The 19,613-nt window shown below is 50.8% G+C and overlaps 8 protein-coding genes across 8 annotated transcripts; 3 read left to right on the plus strand and 5 right to left on the minus strand.

Moving 5' to 3' along the window:
• Positions 1–408: 408 nt before the first annotated feature.
• STEHIDRAFT_167522 (acetyl-CoA synthetase-like protein) lies at positions 409–4,453 on the plus strand (the record flags this gene model as incomplete). The annotated part of the gene is made up of 15 exons (XM_007302787.1): positions 409–589; positions 646–832; positions 895–1,144; positions 1,199–1,285; positions 1,341–1,644; positions 1,704–1,855; positions 1,923–2,036; positions 2,093–2,611; positions 2,673–2,737; positions 2,792–2,954; positions 3,024–3,302; positions 3,357–3,417; positions 3,475–3,851; positions 3,905–4,195; positions 4,268–4,453. The coding sequence occupies 15 exons, from the start codon at positions 409–411 to the stop codon at positions 4,436–4,438; spliced, it is 3,201 nt and encodes a 1,066-aa protein (XP_007302849.1). The 3' UTR covers positions 4,439–4,453.
• A 423-nt stretch (positions 4,454–4,876) lies between these two features.
• On the minus strand, positions 4,877–5,900 carry STEHIDRAFT_109988 (S-adenosyl-L-methionine-dependent methyltransferase; the record flags this gene model as incomplete). Its single annotated transcript, XM_007302788.1, has 4 exons — positions 4,877–4,952; positions 5,022–5,206; positions 5,262–5,489; positions 5,550–5,900. 4 exons carry the CDS (start codon positions 5,898–5,900, stop codon positions 4,877–4,879), a joined length of 840 nt encoding a protein of 279 aa, XP_007302850.1.
• Positions 5,901–7,717: 1,817 nt separating this feature from the next.
• Positions 7,718–9,933, plus strand: STEHIDRAFT_146260 (2-epi-5-epi-valiolone synthase). Its single transcript, XM_007302789.1, has 9 exons — positions 7,718–8,035; positions 8,099–8,355; positions 8,412–8,547; positions 8,599–8,641; positions 8,702–8,781; positions 8,861–9,027; positions 9,088–9,365; positions 9,418–9,571; positions 9,630–9,933. Exons 1-9 carry the CDS (start codon positions 7,960–7,962, stop codon positions 9,816–9,818), a joined length of 1,380 nt encoding a protein of 459 aa, XP_007302851.1. The 5' UTR covers positions 7,718–7,959; the 3' UTR covers positions 9,819–9,933.
• A 122-nt stretch (positions 9,934–10,055) lies between these two features.
• STEHIDRAFT_120404 (cwf21-domain-containing protein) lies at positions 10,056–11,585 on the minus strand. Its single transcript, XM_007302790.1, has 3 exons — positions 11,507–11,585; positions 11,265–11,456; positions 10,056–11,204 (listed from the first exon to the last, which is right to left on the minus strand). The coding sequence occupies exons 1-3, from the start codon at positions 11,542–11,544 to the stop codon at positions 10,169–10,171; spliced, it is 1,266 nt and encodes a 421-aa protein (XP_007302852.1). The 5' UTR covers positions 11,545–11,585; the 3' UTR covers positions 10,056–10,168.
• Positions 11,586–11,771: 186 nt separating this feature from the next.
• On the minus strand, positions 11,772–12,977 carry STEHIDRAFT_95194 (riboflavin kinase). Its single transcript, XM_007302791.1, has 4 exons — positions 12,681–12,977; positions 12,430–12,617; positions 12,261–12,363; positions 11,772–12,198 (listed from the first exon to the last, which is right to left on the minus strand). Exons 1-4 carry the CDS (start codon positions 12,874–12,876, stop codon positions 12,086–12,088), a joined length of 600 nt encoding a protein of 199 aa, XP_007302853.1. The 5' UTR covers positions 12,877–12,977; the 3' UTR covers positions 11,772–12,085.
• Positions 12,978–13,186: 209 nt separating this feature from the next.
• On the plus strand, positions 13,187–14,109 carry STEHIDRAFT_55516 (uncharacterized protein; the record flags this gene model as incomplete). Its single annotated transcript, XM_007302338.1, has 4 exons — positions 13,187–13,406; positions 13,464–13,622; positions 13,680–13,855; positions 13,912–14,109. 4 exons carry the CDS (start codon positions 13,187–13,189, stop codon positions 14,107–14,109), a joined length of 753 nt encoding a protein of 250 aa, XP_007302400.1.
• A 55-nt stretch (positions 14,110–14,164) lies between these two features.
• STEHIDRAFT_167528 (uncharacterized protein) lies at positions 14,165–17,100 on the minus strand (the record flags this gene model as incomplete). Its single annotated transcript, XM_007302792.1, has 10 exons — positions 14,165–14,529; positions 14,579–15,524; positions 15,577–15,926; positions 15,982–16,108; positions 16,165–16,353; positions 16,410–16,500; positions 16,555–16,636; positions 16,687–16,753; positions 16,808–16,930; positions 16,978–17,100. The coding sequence occupies 10 exons, from the start codon at positions 17,098–17,100 to the stop codon at positions 14,300–14,302; spliced, it is 2,328 nt and encodes a 775-aa protein (XP_007302854.1). The 3' UTR covers positions 14,165–14,299.
• Positions 17,101–17,220: 120 nt separating this feature from the next.
• Positions 17,221–19,394, minus strand: STEHIDRAFT_77006 (uncharacterized protein). Its single transcript, XM_007302382.1, has 8 exons — positions 19,268–19,394; positions 18,616–19,183; positions 18,519–18,552; positions 18,371–18,467; positions 17,764–18,287; positions 17,645–17,703; positions 17,305–17,583; positions 17,221–17,246 (listed from the first exon to the last, which is right to left on the minus strand). Exons 2-5 carry the CDS (start codon positions 19,156–19,158, stop codon positions 18,086–18,088), a joined length of 876 nt encoding a protein of 291 aa, XP_007302444.1. The 5' UTR covers positions 19,159–19,183; positions 19,268–19,394; the 3' UTR covers positions 17,221–17,246; positions 17,305–17,583; positions 17,645–17,703; positions 17,764–18,085.
• Between the last annotated feature and the right edge of the window lie 219 nt (positions 19,395–19,613).

The raw sequence follows: 19,613 nt of genomic DNA on the forward strand, positions 1-19,613 counted from the left end.
CAAACTCCGCAAACTGCTCTACAACACCCACTCGATTCCCACCACACCCTTGCTCATATGTCACTATCACCGCCATGACTCACTTCGCTCCGCTTTAGTCGTAATGGGCTTTTCCTGACAAGTCCTGTCGACCTCTTCATCATCTGGACTCAAGATCACGATGTCTGTCATGGGTAAAGCTGCGTTCCAAACTCGGCGAATGGCTTTTGGATCGTCACATTACAGTATGGGGCTCTATCCCAGCCCTCTTTTGTACCATTTGTATCTTCGTCAGTGCCTCGCCGAAGGGAGTGTTGGCTGAGACCTTTGATAGCGAGAAAGATGGCAATTTTAATGCGCGATCTTGGTACAAACATAAGGGCGTGGCAGAGGTACCAATAGCCGTCTTCGCTCTCCAGGACTACAACCATGTCTTCGTACCTGACCTGCACTGTCTCGCAAGCAAGAGAATTCAATGCTACTCTGCCTCACCATTTTGTCTCTTTGAACCAGTTGCTGGATGAAAGATCCGTCTCTCATCCTGATGTCGTCGTCGCTGGTTTCCCGGAATTGAGCGAATCCAAGGGATCATGGAATGTTTTAGAACTTAGTATGTTTTGAACCCTCTTCAATGTGATTAATCTAACGACAAGCACTGTTCCATAGCTTACTCTTCTCTCAGAGAAAGAGCCGACCAGCTCGCGACTTATTTCACCTTGTTTAGCGATCTCTCACAGCGCTCCCCTGAAGCTACTCAAGATAGAATTGTAGCCCTCATCTCTCCAAGTTGTGTCGACTTCCTGATCACGCTCTTCGCTCTCACTCGATTGGGCTACGGTGTACTCTTGATAGCGTGTGTATTTCGATTTTTCCTCTAGGTTTGAATATTAACTAACGACTGGTTTCACTTTACAGTCCCCAAAACACTCAAGATGCTATTGCACACTTATGCCGTAGCACATCATCCACTCATCTCATCTACCATCCCACTATGTCCCACAGGCGACGAGATGCCTTATCCGAGCTGAGCTTCGTCGAGATGCCAAGTCGTTCTATGTACTTTAACAGCTTTTGGCAACCTCTCGAGTACGCTCGCGACTTCAAAGAGGATGCTGATCGGACGGCAATAATCATGCATACCAGTGGCTCGACAAATATGCCCAAGGTGTGTCTCGCTTTTCTGAGCTGACCATACGGCGTTGACCTGTTGTCTACCCAGCCTATATACCAATCTCACAGGATATGGACCGAACCGCTTCCATGCATGCCCGGTCCGGCAGCTTTCACCACTACACCTCTCTTTCATGTGCGTATCAGGCTAGGTCATAAGTCGAAGGACTCGCCTTGACCCTCACATACAGGGCGGAATGTGCGATTTCTTGCGCTCATTCAATGCGATGTCCACGACATATTTCTACTCATCGCTATACTCCATTACCGCCAAGAACATTGTCCACTCCCTGAACGCTTGCAAGGACGTGGGCGGGTTTCTGTCCGTCCCATACATTCTCCAGCTTTTGAATGAAGACGATGCGGGCCGAGCTCTGTTGAAAGACATGAAAATTGTAAGTACGGGGGGAGCGCCATTGGGAAAAGATCTGGGAGACGATATGGTCCGTAGAGGCGTCAAGCTAGTTAGCCGATTGGGTTCAAGCGAGTGTAGCTGTAAGTGTGGGCTTGTTATTCATCGATTTTTTATGGTCACTAATCGTTGATATCCTTAGTCCTGATGAGTTCCGAGAGAGACTTTTCGGTCGATGAAGAATGGACTTGGCTAAGAAACAGCAGTCCCGTGGGATGGAAGCTACTTCGTTTTGAAGAGACAGGGGATTCCGGATTATTTGAGCTGGTTGTCGGCAAGGATTGGCCCACAAGGGTACGCATTTGCCACTCATACTATTGTATTCTCATCGTAATCCTCAATTACGGTCAAACAACTGTAGGTTGTGTCAAATCGCGAGGATGGAAGCTTCGCCACTGGCGATCTCTACACGAAGCACCCTACCGTTCAGCATGCGTGGCAGTATTTTGGTCGCTCTGATGACATGGTTGTCCTGGTTCGTTCAGTCGCTTAAATCTCCCTCGTCGTTGATGTTGATCACTTTTCCCCAAGACGAACGGCAAGAAAGTGCTGGCTGGACCCATAGAAGCTTCCCTTCGTTCTGCGCCTGCTATTGACGAAGCGATAGTTTTTGGTGCCTCGCGACCAACTTTGGGCGTCCTCGTCATCCCGTCCGCACTACCTCGGGTGGACCACAGTGCCATCATCCAAGCCGTACAAGAGTTAAACAAGATTAGCGCAAGTCACCAAGAAATACTGGATCAGATGATCGTTATTCTTCCAGTTGACTCCACCTTTCCAAAAGCCTCAAAGGGAACGGTGTTGCGCCCCAAGGCTTTGGACAAGTTCCGTGATGTTATTGAGGAGGTATACTCCCGTTTAGAATCTGGTCGAGTTCGAGGTGATGCCGGAGATGTCACTGTGGAAGACAATGACCTCACAGAATACGTCCGAAACGCGGTCAAGCATGGGTTACCGAATAGTGAGGATGAGATCAGGGATGACGATGACTTATTTGTCGCGGGAGTTACGTCGCTCAAAGCCTCGCAGATACGGGGGACGCTACACCAAGTGAGACGCCGCGTACACGTTTTCCTTCCGATGATGCCTCACAAGTCTATTCGTGACACAGGTGTTACCTCCGGGTGTGGCAGATTTGCCCCACAACGTAGTGTTCGAGTTCCCTTCCATCCGAAAGTAGGCTTTACTCCGCTCTTGGACCGTCCCATCACTTATGTTATAATTGCACAGGCTCACTGAGCTTTTGAGGCAACTCCGCTGCGGGAAGGGGACCAAAACCGCCAGTCAGGACGAGCTGAGACTCATGCGGAGGCTTGTGGCAAGCATAGGTACCTTTCCCGAGATTTCGGATCCCCTGGCCTTCAAGATCGACGATGCAAGCCGTCCCGTTGTCGTAAGCCGCCCGACCTATATTGAACTGGTCGGAAAACAAGCTCACGAGTCACTGATTAATCGAGTATAGGTCATTACTGGCGCCACTGGATCCCTCGGAGCGCATCTTGTGAACCAGTTCTTGATAGGAACCGAGTTCGACATAATAACGCTTGTGCGTGCGGAGAACGATGTTCATGCTATGGAACGTATGGACGATGCCCTTAAGAGTCGGGGCCTTGGAGGATTAAGCTCGAGCCAGTCACACTTACGCATTCAGTGCCTCGCTTCGCAATTATCGCAAGTCGAGCTTGGTTTGCAGGATAGGGTTTACCGCGAGGTTGCGAGCAAAGCAACCGTAATTATTCATGTATGTGAAGTCAGCTCCCCACCTCCCCTTTGAAGCTGAATTTCTTTACGTCAGTCAGCATGGTCCGTCAATTTTGTGGCGAGCTTGGAGAGCTTTGCGAACACACATCTTAGAGGCATGTACGCTCAGATGACCATTTGCTTCGCCCATCTCTAACCTCGTTGATCTGCAGGGCTCCGCAATCTCCTCGAATTTACCGCCAGATGCACTCGTCCAGCGCGATTCGTGTTCTGTTCATCGGTTGCCTCAGTCCTCAATGTTTCCGCATCTAGCCCAGACGGTGTAGTCCAATCGCCATTGGTGATCCCCGAGGCGATATCTCAAAATGCAGCGACAGCAAAGCCTATGGGATATGCCCGCTCCAAATGGGTAGCCGAACAGATCTGCACGAATGCGCACTCAAGTGGCTATCTCTCTGGGCGAGTTGCTGTGGCACGCATCGGCCAGTTATGTGGCGACACGGAGAAGGGCGTGTGGAACGAGAACGAGGGGTGGCCTATGCTCATCTCTACCGTCCGTGATGTTGCATGTTTGCCGATGGTAGACGAGGTCGGTGTTATCCACTTGTTGCATCTTTGGTGATTGACCTGTCCGACAACTAGCATCCATCCTGGCTTCCCGTGGATATAGCAGCTCGAGTCCTCGTCGAAATCTGTACTTCGGAAACTTGGAAATCCGAGAGTGCATCCGTTGATCCTTCCGTCTTCCACCTCGTCAACACTAACGTTTCCACCTCCTGGACCGACATCTTGGCTTACCTCAAAGAGTCGGGGCTCGAATTCACTTCTGTCTCGCCAGTAGAATGGTTGGAACGTCTCAACGGCATCGCTGACTCCTCCCTGAGTGTATCCGGTGGGAAGAATCTCAGGCTCTTGGATTTATGGAACAAACAGGTACATTATGGTCTCCCGAACCCCACTACTTATGTCTCGTGCTGAGTTTATTTCTCACTCGTGATGATGAAGTACGGCATAGTGAAGGTCGATGGCGAGCACGACGGAATCTCGGACAATGATGTCGTCTTCGATGCTTCGCGCGTGATGGAGGTATCGGACAGTATGAGGAACCTAACTCCGGTCAGTCTGGGTTTGGTGAAGAAGTGTGTGGGGTATTGGACATCTTGTGGATGCTTGTGAGATCGAGACTTTCTTAACAGCCTCTGTTGGATGTATAACATGTACATGGATATATTGACTTACTAGAAACGGAATGAAGGAAGGCGCAAGGATTGCTGAGAAAGTAACCAGCAAACCTCATACCAATGACCAAATCATCAAAAAAGCCAAAAAAAAGCCTGCATCGTTATGTCCTGTGTCCCTGGCTCTGTATTCGACATGCATTTACTTGGCTCATAGAACTGCTCGCTTCAAGCTGCACCAAATTTCGCGCGGACGGCCTTACTGATGATGTACGGTCAAAAAAGGCATATGTGAATACCTCGAGGAAATAAGCGGAGTCTAACGGCAGTGATGACCCGAACAAGATACAAAGCACAGCTGTAAGACACGGCACGGAACACGACTTCGCAAGCACGCGGGGACCAAAGGCTCAGCATGGAGGGTGCCTTTTCGCCTCTATTCACCCTTGCGTCTAATCAAAGTAACACCGTCTCGGATAGGCAGCAATACTTCCTCGACTCGGGCGTCGTTCCTGGTGAGGTTACATGGCGACGGCGTCAGTTACGAACAGCACTCGCCGAGCAAATAGGTACAGTCTTACCTGACGAACTGGTTGAATTCGTGTACGTCGCGGCCCATGGCGTACCTCTCAATATCGGGAGCCCAAGGTGTTGCTTTGAAAGTGGTATTATCAACTGCGATGAAACCGCCTGCTGCAAGAAGGTTAAGGTCCATGATGCGAGTGAAGTAATGCTTGTAGTTGGGTTTGTCCGCATCAATAAACACCTGAATGACAATCATCCATAACAAGCTCGATATGAGAATATAGGAGGCGCTGTACCATATCGAAGGTGGCCCCCTCTTTGGCGAGGATGTCGAGCGAAACCGTGGCGTCGCCGATCCGTACGTCGATCTTCTCCGACACTGTGGCCTCGTCGAAGTAAGGTCGATTATGCTTCTCGAGAAAAGCCTCGAGCTCGAGTGTCACGATTCTCTCAACGGTCGGCACGCTGGCAAGGGAAATGGTGGTTGTCCCCGTGAACATGCCAAGTTCAAGGATAGTTTTAGCCTATACAGACCGGTATTCAGCGAGAAATGGGGAGACAATGTGTACATACGGAACGCTCACCTTGGCCATACGAGCAAAATGGCAGAGAACGACTGCTTCGTAACCTCCGGCAGACATCTCTGGGATGAGGCGGAACTGAGTCTCTCCCTTCGCATGCAAATCGTCCCAATCAACCTCCATTCCGTGATCGACCATACGACGGACAATCGGGAGGGCGGGAGAGGAGTATGCAGTCAAATAAGTGTCATAACCGTCAACGATGCCTTTAGCCTCGTCTACGAGTTTCTGAAGAGTAGAATTAGACTGAAAATCTCCAAGTGGAAGAGAATGTATCTGATGATATAGATGAGTGATGATCTCGCAGAGGCGGTCATTAGGAGTCGCGGGAGGCTCTGAGACAGTGTCGGTCATGGCGGCAGGAATATCAGATGGTGGGGAAAGTGGGTACAGCTAGCTCAGACGCTTCAGTATACCTAAGCGAGCAATACATGAGTTTACCAACCGTCCTCTTCTGGAAAAGGGAGAATGTCCGTTCGTCAACGACCTCAGGCCTCGAGCTTCAAGGTCGATCTTTGCCTCAACTCATCCACCGTGTGGTGTTCAGTCGGGCCACGCTATAACCAGAAGCATGGCTACTTCTTGCGGGACGTATATAGAAAATGACACACCACAGAATACAAGAGATGTATCATGACCATGACCAGACTGACTCTCCAGTCGATGCCGAGCATCGCAGGTATGATGAAGGGAAATGGGACTGCGATGGATACGCTGACGAACTTGTTGTGGTCCCAGTACGGAAACAGCCGGCCCTCGCCTACGTTGGAGGACCTTCCGAGTTAGAATGAAGGCGTTCCAGGACCCCTGCATATGCGGAAGGAGGTCCCATCCTGGTGCGACAATTTTTGGCCCAAAAATCAGCCTTTGTCCGATCCATAGTGCGGACAAAAGCGCCTGGTCGCCCGCGAGGTACCATCGGCATGCGGACCAAATAGGGCTGCACATTTCCCGATATCGGTGGCGGCTGATGCCATTTATTTTCTTTTTTCGACGCGTTGCGTAGCCGACAGCATTGTTTTCGAGTTACATTCCGGCGGAGTGTACCTGCTGAGCTGTTTCTTTCAACAATGTCAAGCATTTCAGACCATAAATTAGGTTCTTTCATGAATTTGTCTATTCGCCAGCTCTCGCTGAGTGCAGTCCGAGAGTGTCCGAGTCTCTGTACCTGTACATGAGTTGGTTTGATCCTCGCGCCCGCCGGTTGAACCGATAGGCTACTCTGCTCAAGGAGACTAAGGTTGGTCGCTGATGGTCGCTGTTCAACGTTCAGCGTAGTCTCTGTTTACTCGGTCTGCCAGATTCTCTCGTTTCAATCCTCCAACCCATGCCCTCCTATCGCTAGCAATTTCGAAGGTCATCAGGCAGACAGACATCGACGTCGACACCTAAGGCCTTCCCATGACAATGAAACTGATACCTTAGGTATTGGCTTTGTTTCGGACCATATGCGCGCGTACGGGAGAAATCAACGATGTCGTTCGAGTCTTCATTGCAGTGCCACAGGGTGGCGCTGTGGCGCCACAAGAGGAGGATAGCTCGGAAATGGAAGAGGAGGTCGATTGGGGGCAAATTAAGGACGTACACCAGTATATGCAGTTCAATACCGGCTGGAGCAAATTTTCGTTGATTTTATATGAATATATGGAAGGAAAAAATGCGGATTTTGAGGTACCATCCCATCGTGCGGACCAAAAACGAAAATTTTGAGGTCCCATCCCGTTCTGCGGACCAAAATGGTCAAAATCCTGAGGTCCCATCGTCGTGCGGACAAAAAGGGGCCCAAAATCGTGCGACAAAAAGGGCAAAATTTGGGGATTTCGGATGGGACCTCCTCCGGCATATGCAGGGGTCCTGGCGTTCCCCTCTGTTCCTTTAGGTCTTCTGTATCCTTGGACATGATCAGACCTTGAAAATGTGCCGTCATCTATGAAAACTCATATTCGATCTTCGCCATAAAAACGATTTAGGTCTAGCAGACCCCTTGCTCGATCCCCAAAAGGATCTCTTCAATTGCCGTCTTTCTCCACCTGTGTCTCCCGAATCTTTTCGGACGCATCGAGGGTGTCTGCATTGGAGATGGTACTCCACAATCAATCGGAATGTAACATACGTGGGCCTTTTTGTATTCATTCAACCCCAATCAAGACCTTCGGTGGTTCGGCGCCCTGCCAGGATTGACCATCTATTTCCTAACAACTGCGACCATCGTCTCGTCCTGTCTCTGGACGAGAGCTTTGCGTTTGTACGAGTAAACATTGGTACCCTCGAATTTTGTTCTCGATGTAGTTGCCATAGGTTGCCAGCAAACTCGCACGAGGTTTGGCCGGACATATATCAATGGCGCGAACTTATGGATCAGTAGGCTTATTCCAACAACTACCTTCGTCCATTCTTCACCCTCATATTCATCATGAGCGAGCTCACCGCCGATATCACTACCACGAAGAATGGTTTTACTGTCGTTGGCAACGAGGAGATCAACTACGGTTTTTCTTATATCTATTGTCACGATTGTCCATTTACTCATAGTACCATGATTGACTTCATAGGGTTTCAATTCGTTGACAACATCTTCGATTCTAAGCACGACCATCTCGCGAAGATATACAAGCCATGGAAGCGGGTATTGCTCGTCACGGATACCAACGTCAACGAGCTTTACTCAAAGCAATGGTCCGCCTACTTTGCCCACCATGGTATCCCTCTGACCACGTTTATTATGAACGGTGGTGAGAAGAACAAGACCATGAACACCATGCTGTCCATCGTCGATGCGATGAACGCTTTTGGTCTGATTCGTAAGGAGGTTTGTTGCTTTATTTTATTGGTTCCCTTATATCGAACTCATCTCAATCCTTGTAGCCTGTTCTCGTGGTCGGTGGAGGTCTTTGTACCGATGTCACTGGCTACGCCTGCGCCTCCTACCGGCGCACCACGAACTTCATCCGCATTCCCACCACCTTGATAGGTTTAATTGATGCCTCGGTTTCGATCAAGGGTGAGTGATGGGTGTATCGTTCGACCACAGCAGTCTGATTACTTGTCTCAGTTGGTATAAACCATGGTGCTCTGAAGAACCGCTTGGGAGCATAGTATGTCGTTTCTTCCTGCCCGCGAGCTAATTCGACAGAGTTTACGCATACGCCATACAGTCATGCGCCATTGGTAACTTTCCTTGACTTCGACATGCTCAAGACCTTGCCTGAGGGCCAGGTCCGCAATGGCTTCGCTGGTTAGTGGGCGAGCCCACACTTCTCCTCTACAGATTTGGGAACTCATCCCCAAAACATGGGAACTCAACCCCACTGCAGAGTTGATGAAGATTACTTCCTGCGCTGATGCGCGTTCGTGGAAGTTGCTTGTCGACAACGGTCCTGCCTTGATTAAGACTCGCTTTGGTCGTGCTGATGGTAGCGACCCCGAGCTCAAGAAGATAGCCGACGAGATCACCTCCCGAGGTATCAAGGTCATGCTCGACGTCCGTATAACATTACTTATACACGTTTCAGCACGAACTCTAAGCCTTGCATTCTTATAGCTTGAGACTCCCAACCTTCACGAGATTCGCCTGGACAGAGTCATCGCATTCGGTCACAGCTGGTCACCGACGTTGGAGCTCGCTCCCGTCATCCCTCTTCGTCACGGCCATGCCATCAACATCGACATGGCGTACTTCGTTACTTTCGGATGGACTCGTGGATATCTCACGAAGACGGAGCGCGACGAGTACCACCGTCTCTCACACTCCGTCGGGTTGTCCATGGATCACGAGCTTTTCACTCGCGACATGATTGTACAGGCCACTGAGGCTATCATGTTCGTGGCTGCTTCGCTGCATCACCTTTACGATCTTGACATTTTTTCGAAGGAAAACTCGCGATGGGGCGCAACGGTTTGCTATCCCAAGGCCTTATGGATCATGCGTGTTCGTCAATGATGCTTCTTACGAAGAGCTTTACCATGCCCTCGACGTCCACAAGGCCCTCATCAAGGAGAAATACGGCAGCGGTGACGGAATCGAGGCAAGCATCTCTCTCTGCTTTGGCATGATACATGATCCTTACCACGTTGTTTTCCCAGGCGTTCGTCGACTACGGCGACCTCGGCATGGACCCTGCTCTTCTCAAGCAGGACGTGGCGAAGGCGAACGGCACGACCTCCAACGGACTGAATGGTACCAATGGTCACACCACTGGCACCCCAATCGCTGGGCCCCCCGTCGACATCGACATTCCTGCCCTTCCCAAGGTCGCGCCTGTTTCTGTGTGATTGTTTGTTCCTCAGGATGATGAGTTCGCGGTGAAGAGACCCTCATACAGGCATATACGTTACTGTATTGTGATGTACGATAGTGTAGATGATTTCCGATGTTGGCAGATTTATCGACCGAGCAAATTGTTGGGATGTCTTGTCTCTGATCCTCTACTGCGTGTTTCGGCTTCGGTACTTTGTGAGTTGTTCAACTTGGGAGGGCAAAGCAAAGCACAACAAACAAGCAAGGTGGATTCTCGGTCCAAACGACCGGCAAAATATTCCTACATCATCATAGCCGGAAACGAACTCAGACGGAGAATTTGGGAGCAGTTATTGATATCACGATCAGAGAAACATGCCATGTCCTAATCGCGGCTCCGGCTACGGGAATCGCTCCTGGAGCTGACACTCATGGAAGACGCTGAATCCGACCTCGCTCTCCTTCTGGGCGGTGATTGAGAGGGAGAACGGGAATCGCGGCCTCTCGATGCACTTCTTCCTCTCTTACTTCCATCAAGGCCGTCTTTGATATCGCGAGATGTCTTGTGCGGCGGTGCTGGGGAGCGGGCCCTCCTTGGAGGCGAATCGGACAAGGACCGCCCGCGGCGGGCGACGGGGGACCTGGAAGAGCGCGAAAGGGGAGATCGAGATCGAGAAATATCACGGCCACGGCGAGGCGGCGGCGAAGGCGACAACGGACGGCCAGGAGGCGAGCGTGAGCGTGAGTCACGACGTCGGTCTCGAGGAGGGGGAGAGCGAGAATCAATGCGGCGACGACGGGCTGGCGGTGAGGGTGATCGGCTGGGAAGGCGACGACGAGGTGGCTCGTCATCGTACTCGAGTGGAGGAGAGCGCCTACGAGGAGGAGGAGAGTCATCAAGGTCACGGCCACGGCGGGGAGGTGGGCTTCGGCTGCGACGACTGTAGCCAGAGTCCCTTGGTCTGTTTCGCCCGTAGGAAGGCGGTGGTGGTGGAGGCATTCTGCGACGGCCAGCATCATCGTCACGGGTCTTGCCTCCGACGCTTTCCATCTCTTTCCGCCTCCGATCTTCCTCGCGCCTTCGCAACCTGTCCTTCTCCTTTCTCTCCAGTTCCCACTTCTCCCTCTGCTCAGCGTATCTCTTCCTATCTTCGTCTCGCTTTCGGTCTCTCTCTTCGCGTTCCGCCATCCTCTTCATGCGATCCTGCTCCTGTTTCTCCTGGTTAAAAGAGTCTCCTTCCACATAATCGGAACGTGTCCCAAGAGCCATAGCCATTTTGTTCAACTCGGCCTTTTTGGCGGCCGCGAGGCCGTGAGTGTCTGATGGCTTGAGCGACTTCGCGTTTGTGGGAGGTGGAAGCATTGATGAAAGTTTTTCGCGCAGAGCAGCGACTTGTCGTTCAATCTCGTCCTCTTCGAACCTGAGTTGTCGAGCGCACTCGTAAGCGCCTGAATTGAGTTATAAAGTAAGCGAGACTCACTCCTTGTCTTCCAGTTCGAGTTGCAACTCCAGACACTTGACCTCTACCTTTCTTTTCGCTTCATGCTCCAAGATCCCTTGGTCCGGTTCCCTATGTTTTGGAGGTGCAACATCCCATGCGCTGGCACGGTCCTGGGCAGTGTCGCGAGAGCGAAGAGCAGAGAGGTTGCGAACGACGTAACCGTTTGTACCACTGAATAATCCGGTCAGCTACTATAGAGTATGTCCTGTACATTTACTTACCTTCCGCGAGGAGTCGTTAGTCCGATACCGTTGTACATCGTGCACTCTGTACTGGTTTGGTTGAGAAACACGGTTTGGCAGTGGAAACTCCGAACAGGATCGTTGGGAATTCGAACTCCCTTGAAGAAGCGCTTGTCGGAGCTTGAATTACTGTACGGGTGGCGCCCCAACGATGTGGCGTAGGATACGCAGAAGCTGAGTGTGTCTCCACCCAGGAAGTCTCCAATCTCATTCTTAAGTATTGTTTAATGGTTCTATATAATGAAGCAGACCTATGAAAGCGTAAACTACAATATCCAATAGGATTTCCCTCCTCAATCAGCACCGCTAAGGCCTCGACACCCACTGCGAGATCTATAAGGATATCGGTAGCAATAGTCGTGTCGACAAGGACTTCACGAGAGGCAGTAGATCGCTGGCACAGATTCAAGGATCTGAAAGCTCCGGCGCGTTGCCGATGGCGAGGGTCAGGGAAGATCCTGTTCTACTTGAATGAAAATACAATCTCTATATGTGGGCCTTTTCAACATGACGTTCCTCTACATCTAAGGCCTCTAGAGAGGTTCGTGCTGTTCTGCTTCACAGTTTCTGAGGGTGGAATGAAGGGTCGGATGCAAACTTCTTGTAGTCTGGTCGTTCAAGCGACTTGATGGCGACGAGTTTGTCGGTTTCGATGTCATCAATGAGAGCCTCTAGATAGTAAATCGACATATTTGGGTGAGATTTGGTCAGGAAGTCGGGAAAGAATATTCACCTCTGGACGTGTAGTCGAGTTCTGGGCGAATGTAACCGAGGACGATGGCCCGCATGTTATGCCCGTAGAAATCGGACTTGAACTCGTGCATGATATGGATTTCCTGGAGAAGCATTGGATATGAGCCACTATGCCTTGGTGACAGAGTTAAAGAGAAAGACGAACTTACAGCTGTCAAGCGTTCGTTCTTGTAGAACGGGTTCCACCCCAAGCTCATGACCATGGGCTGTACTTTAATGTCATCCTCGTGCAACACCGTCTGTTCATCATTAGATGGGGAGACTTGAGCGTATCCATAGTACACGCCGGTCTCGCAGACGCTGCTCATGGGAGCTATGGAGTCATCGGGCAGATTGGCTACAAGATAGTACGGTATGAAGATATGGATATGGATATGATTCATGCTTTCAGAAAGCTCACCAGTTGGACAACCAAGATCCTTTCCTCCTCTTCCAAATCCGCGTTGGACTGCACCAGACAGGTATATGGGGAATGGTTGCGTGGGGCTATCTGGACCGACAATAGGTGGACGGGATGCGCGAAATGTTTCTGTCCTTACAGGCGCATGTGGTCTCTCGGCAAGCATTTGCTCGGCCTCTGCAGTAGGGTGAGACATCACAGTATAAACTCGTGTATAGATACAGAAAGTAAAGAGCCGTCAGAAGTTAAGAATAAGTAACAGGAAGGAGGTACGATAAGAAGGTCTGTGAAGGTCTGTGATGGTCGGCGGAGTCAAGTTAGGTGTCGGTGGCGGAAGCAATACGGCGCGCCACAACTTGGCCACAAACGCTTCTTGAACCAGAACCACGATCATGTCCTCCACCTCTGGGCAAACGTATCCTCAGTCGTCCTCTTACGGCTCCTACTCGATGTCGTACGCTCATTATCCATCACAAACTCACTATCCAGCAGCAAATTACACGCAAATGCAGCCTGGTGTGGTCCCTTATACTGGCTACCCCGTTCCTCTGAAGACTTCTCCCGATCCGGAGCCCAGCGCGTCTGCTACCCCTACAGTCCCGGAAGTCACCCCTGATGTAGCATCGACTGCTCTGCGGCGACTGATCTCCTCTGAGCTACAGAATGAGGGATTTGATGCAGCAGAGCCTGCTGCGATGGGATGGCTTGAGAATGAGTTTGTGGCTTGTATGTGACTTCTACCATCGAAACCGTCTTAGAATTAACACGAGACTTTCTCTCTAGTCATTGACAATCTTCATCGTCGAGCTCAAGAGTACGCCAATCTTGCGAGTAGAGCTGCTCCTTTGGCCAAAGACGTTATCCTTGCTTGCGACGAGTTTGGACTCAACCGTGACGATCTGCGCACTTTGGCGGATGAAGAGAAAGAGAGGAAAAAATCAAGTGTGCTTCCTCTTTTGCCTACTTTCTGTGCAGTCCATAATTAAACCCACACCACAGAAAACGTTGTCCTCCCTAAACCGCTGACTGTTGTTCCTGCTCTTCCGGAGCCTCCTCTACCCGACCTTCTGCCATCAGACGACGAAGGCTCTATCCCTGTGATACCTGCTACGCTTCGTGCCATACCGCACTTCCATCCCGCCCTCCCGCCCAAACATACCTATCTTCGGACACCTGTACGTCTACTCCTTCATTCGGATATGCCGCTTCTAACATGATCCACCTCTATCAGCCTTCACCACCAAAGAAACAGGCACTTCCCTCCTTAGAGAAGAAGTTGAAGAACGCAAGTTTAGTCCAAGAGTCACTCAAGAACCTTTTACTTGCGACAGAAGACACGTCGGGCCCAGATGATGGCGAGTTGCTTGGTGCGATTGTCAATTGGGAAGCTCAAGGGCAACAGAGGAAGCGTTGGAAGTTGAGTGCCTAGTAGCTGCTTTCGATCTCTATGTGTTATTGTACTCCTCGCCTGCTGTGGTAGGCGAGATCTTGTATTTTTATTGCGGCATCTGCCCTCGCATTGCTATGCGTTACATACATATGACCATACAGCATCTTTTCGGATTAACACGATGCTGTTACTGGCTCCCAGCAAAGTGACAATGTATTCTCTGGGTATTCTACTCGACCGACGACAGGTCAGAGAGCTCGGTCATGTCGTGTTTGTTGCCACTAGACGGAGCCTCCGTCGAATTGAGATCGGACGCTGCAGTCCCTCGTACACCCCTCGAAGGTTGCCTACGAGTAGGTGCGGTGGCTGTTTTCCGTGGCGTTTTCCCCTTGCGTGGGGAAGGCGGTGAAGACGGTTGTTCAGCAACAACACTTCTGTCGTCAGCGTTCTGAGTGTCATCTAGAAGACAATCAGCATCGAATAGTTTACTTCAGTTCAGACAACATACCGTGGCTAGGCAATATGTCTGCAGAGCTACCTGTATTCGCAGAAAGTTCTGCCCCGCGTGAAGGGACTCGTCGTCGTTTAGGAGGCTCAGAGTTCGGAAGGATTGTTTCATCGGGGGCTGGCCGTTTTCGGGATTTTCGACCGGCCTTCGAAGTGTCTGCAGAGAGTGCAGTGGGGTTAAGCGAGGGAGGATCCGCTTTCTTCTTTCCCTTTGATTTAGAGGACCGAGGATGGGGCAGAACAATGGATTCTTCTTCATGCTGGGCCAGTGTACCAGTTTGTGGAGTAGCGAGCCCTTCGTCTGAATCTGCTCCCACGTGTGAGATGTTGGTAAAAACCGCTGGGTGTGGCGTCGCTTGGCTGGGCCCACCGTTATTGGACCCACCGGAAGGACCAGGTTGGGATACCTCAGACGGCTCTGCGACCTTCTTGCGGGGACGTGCACGAGGACGCGGGAGAGGGCGAGGAGGTACAACAGGTGGAGACGGATCTTCTGCTGATGCGACCTCGGGATCAGCAGTCTCAGGGATTGTGGCCTCGTCGGTGGGAGTATCGGGGACTGTGGCGTCAACTTGCTTCGGCCTGCGACGTCTGGCGCGAGGCTTAGAAGCGGCTTGTGTAGCAGGCTCAACCAACATGGTCGCAGATGAAGCGCCCACGGGAAGCGCTGCTCTTTTTTCCGCGAGCTCTGCGGCGGGGATTTTGTTGATTGGACGGGCGCGAGGTTTACGCTTGCGAACAGGAGGGGGTTCGTCACTGATTATGTCGACCTCAGAGGGACTTACGCCTGCCGCAGGCGCTTGCTGAGGAATGGCTGTCGATGTCGAGGCGATGTTGGGTGCTTCTGTAGTATTAGTATGCGGACTGGGCGTTTTTGCGTGTTCACCAGCGATAGACGTGGGTTTCTCTCTACGTTTCTTCGTTATTAGCTGATATCGATGGCGGCACTAGATTTCGCTTGTTAAGACGACAGACTGATCAGAACCAAGTTGCACATACCATATTATCTGTCCGACCAGTCCCAAGCTTTTCGCTGACAGCCTTCCAAGTAGCGTCTCCCAACTCCTCGACAGCGGCAAGCATTTTCGCATCTTCTTCCGGAGTCCATTTGCCCTTCGCGACATTCGGGTTAAGACGCTCGGACCACCTATCTCGGCATTGCTCGTTGTTGCGGCCTGGCATGACGGACGCAACGTCAACCCACGAGTTTCCGAAAAGAGCGACGGCTTGTCGTAAACGAGTATCCTCTTCGTCTACCCAATTACCCCGCCTGAGAGATGGATCAAGTGACCGATAATATCTATTTTGGCATTGTGCAGGGGTGACATCCTCGGATACCTGCCGGGCCACTGAGCACTTGTGCATTAGTTTCTGCGCAGAAGTACGGGGTGTAGAGCAACGGACCTAGGGACCAATTCTCCACTCCGTAGACCTTGACGGCGTCCAAGAGGCGTTCGTCAGCATCTCTGTCCCATACATGGACGGCCCTCGGAACTGCACGCCGCATAACATCCATTGCAGTGCGCTGGGTCTACACGACAGACGGTGAGTTGTGAAGCACGCCTGTAGCAGTAGGTATGTGCTCACTCCAAGCTGGTCTGCTATGTCAATCCAGTCGATTTGACCTCGAGGAATATCGGCAATGAGAGCCTTGGCCTTAGTCACCTCTTGAAACGTCCACTGGGTATGATTATACTGAGGGTGCCGATTTCCGAGCCATCGTATCTGGCATTCCAAGGCAGTCCGTGTACCGGTGGATCCAAGACTCGTGTTGACCTATCAGAAAGGAATCTAGTCGAGTAGACGCAGAATACAAAAGACGCGACATCTACCTTGTCTGCAACACGATCCCAATCAATCCCGTCCTTGTTCAATTCTAAATTTTGAGGCTGATCGTGTGCGCTGAAGAAAGGTGGTAATCCACTGTAAACCAATGTGTCAGAGCAACTCATTGTCGAATGTTTGATGCCTACTCACCGTCTTTGGGCCTCATAGGCGTACAAGCGATAGTTCTCCATGCGTATGGCCTCCGCCAACGCCTCATGTTCCTTGAGACTCACTGCCAAGATAAATAAGAGAGTAAGTGTGGCGCAGAGTGAAGAAGCTCACTAGGATGAGATTCGGTGGCCGTGAGGTATCGTTGGCGTCTAGCACTATCATCGTAGAATGGGGAGCTCTACAGCGAAATGTTAACGCTCATAGCTACAGGCCTTGTGCAAGGGGCATTTACCTCAGAAAGAAGTTCTGAAGCAGACAGAACGCCCAAGGGTCTTATTGCGCCTGGGATTTGAATCGAGCCTTGACCTTCAGGCTGATTGTCCTCTTCGGCTTCATCTTCCACATCTGCAAGTGCCTGTGAATATGAGCTGATGAAAAGACTCGAAGTGAAACAAAACGTACCAGGAATTTGTCAACTGTCTGAAGCTCAGCCTCTAATCGTTCCGTATAGACTTTGAGAGCGTACTGGTGATCCTTATTGTTCTGCAAGACCTTCTGCGCGACAGTCCTATCCTCAGTAGACATGCTATGATCGCATGTAAGATGGTGGCAAGAAAGGAGAATGAGTGGCGTTCTCACGCGAACGCGAACCTGTGTTGACAATCGGCCTCGCTCGTTGCTGTTCTCCACGTCAACCTTTGCGATGGCCAACGCATCCGCAAAACGCATTGGTGCGCTATGTTCGAAACGTTCTGTTCTCGCCCTAATGACTGTTACGCACAACAACAGCTTCACAAAATGAAACAGCACTTCAGAACCTGTTCTATGGGCAGACTGCTAGCGTCGTCCTTGCCTTCATTCTTCGTCTGCTCTTCGGGACACTTCTGAAAACCAAGAAAGGAATGTTTCTCTACACAACTACTGGAGTAGGTTCGCAGTATCTGTATACACGATTGAAATCCATGGGAACACCAAAGCGGGACGCAAGTGGTTCGATGATATCACCTGGAGAGGATCTCAATCAACCTGGAGTAACGGAATGGATGTTCGACGTTCTCTATATCTCATGTACGCTTTACCTTTCTCAACCCTTCCCTCAACCTCTAAATAGATCTTATTACCGCAACAGGGGCTGCTCAGGTTGGCAGCGCTCTCCTGGGTGAATGGTTGTGGTGGTTATACGCAGTGGTACGTCTGATCGTGACGCTTCGCTATATCTCAATCTTCATCTCGCGTGTATTGCCTCAGATACCCGCCTTTGTGATATATAAGTTCTGGGGTTTCATTGGACCCATGCTTGGCTTTGGAAGATCTTCGAGCAACGCAGAAGAGGCACCGGCTGCCCCAGAGTCCTTGAGCAAGAGACAGGAAAAGCTAAAGAAGCGAAGCGAACGAGGAGACCCCAGGGTAAAGATGCAGGCAAGACGATGAGGGGATGTAGTATATTGTGGACATCTCATGTTAGTTGTGCACAAATCCCATATTTATGTCCTGGTGCTCCGCGTACACCCGTCGTCAGGAGCCAGACTCGAATATCAATACTTCCTCGTCCATCAAGCGCCCTACAATGTCAAGCAGACTCGGCCCCAAGGATCACCTTTTCAAACGCCTCCCCGCAACCTTTCTCTTTCAACCAATCCTGCAACTCAGCCATCTCTCCTCGGTTACCCTTCTGTCCATGTCGAGTGATGGCCACCTCCTGCATATCTGCAAACTTCCTTGCAGTTGACGACGGGAGGCTTTGGCGCCATCGCTCGCTGACTTTCTTTTGACTGGCCGAGAGCGATGGCAGTTGTTATGGTTCAGTGAGCTACGAACGGGGATCACAAGTTATACGACGAGATGGGGTACGAACTATGACGGTATGTCGGCCCAGCTTCTCGTCTTGATGTCCTTCATGTAGTTGTCGATCTGTGTGGCCCCACCTTCCAAGCACAAGACGCCCGGTTTACCTGACATAAAAGTCTTTGAGATGAGTAGAACTGACAATGTGTTGTTCTCACCTGCGAGAACAAAGCCTGTCAGGCCATATTGGGGCTGTTAGATGATGCTAGTACGTCAATGTTTTGGTTGCGGTATGCGTAGTTCAGACGAACTCACGGCCCACTGTACAAGGTCTTTCCGCTTTTCTCTTGTGGATAGAGATGGAAAGTAGAACCAAACCCGGAAAAGGTTGTCTACTATATCTGCTGGAACGTCGGGTACACCCTCCGCCTCCAACAAAAGAAGAGCAGTGTCGCGGATTGTATCTATTGTGGCGTATATGTCCGTGTCTTCCAGCGGATGTCCATGAGGAATAGTCCCAGATGTAAGAGAATCCAGGGCAGATCGAGATAGATATGATGGTTTGCGAATTGATAGTGCAGGGGGCGGACTGTGGTCATGTTCTGTGGTGGGGTAGCGTAACGGTAGCCGTATATCGATTCGTAATGCTGAGGTGGCCCGAGGTGATTCAAGATCCAAAAACAGAGTAAGGTCCAGTGTGCTTGGGAGTGACTCTGCGGAGAGGGTGGACCTAAATTCCTCAATGTATTTTGGTATTGAAGGTTCGCAAATGAGTTCGCCTGGTAGGCAAAACATGGAGGAGAGAAGGTCGAATATCGAGAATTGCATCTCCAAGTGTTCCTCAGATAACGGCCCCATTTCGATGAAGAGATTGCCTGTTGGACTGCGAATGAATATGTCTCAGTGAACGAAGATCGAGATGAAAGCCAAAGCTATCCTGTCCGTCGATGAAATTTACTATACTGACATCAACTTGAAGAGATTCGTTGGCGAGCAGAGAATGTATTTGGATCAGAGGCCTAGGTAGTCTGGTAGATGCACACCGCCTTTTGACGATGGCATGGTGCCTCGACTCTGTAGGGAGTGGTTGTACCACACGAAAGCGGCCAACAATGGTCGTGACTGAGTATGTACCATGCCGCGGGGGAAATCGGAGCTCCTTCGGACAATCCGGAGCTCACAACTTGAAGCAGACAACATTCGCTCAGACTCGTCCAATATGATCCAAACGCCTTTGGTAGCTCTTCTCCGGTGCATTTCCAAGACTTATGAAGGTGCCAGATGTAAATAATTATCCGAAATAGCACTACATG

Source organism: Stereum hirsutum (assembly GCF_000264905.1).
Source record: "Stereum hirsutum FP-91666 SS1 unplaced genomic scaffold STEHIscaffold_5, whole genome shotgun sequence".
NCBI lineage: Eukaryota > Fungi > Basidiomycota > Agaricomycetes > Russulales > Stereaceae > Stereum > Stereum hirsutum.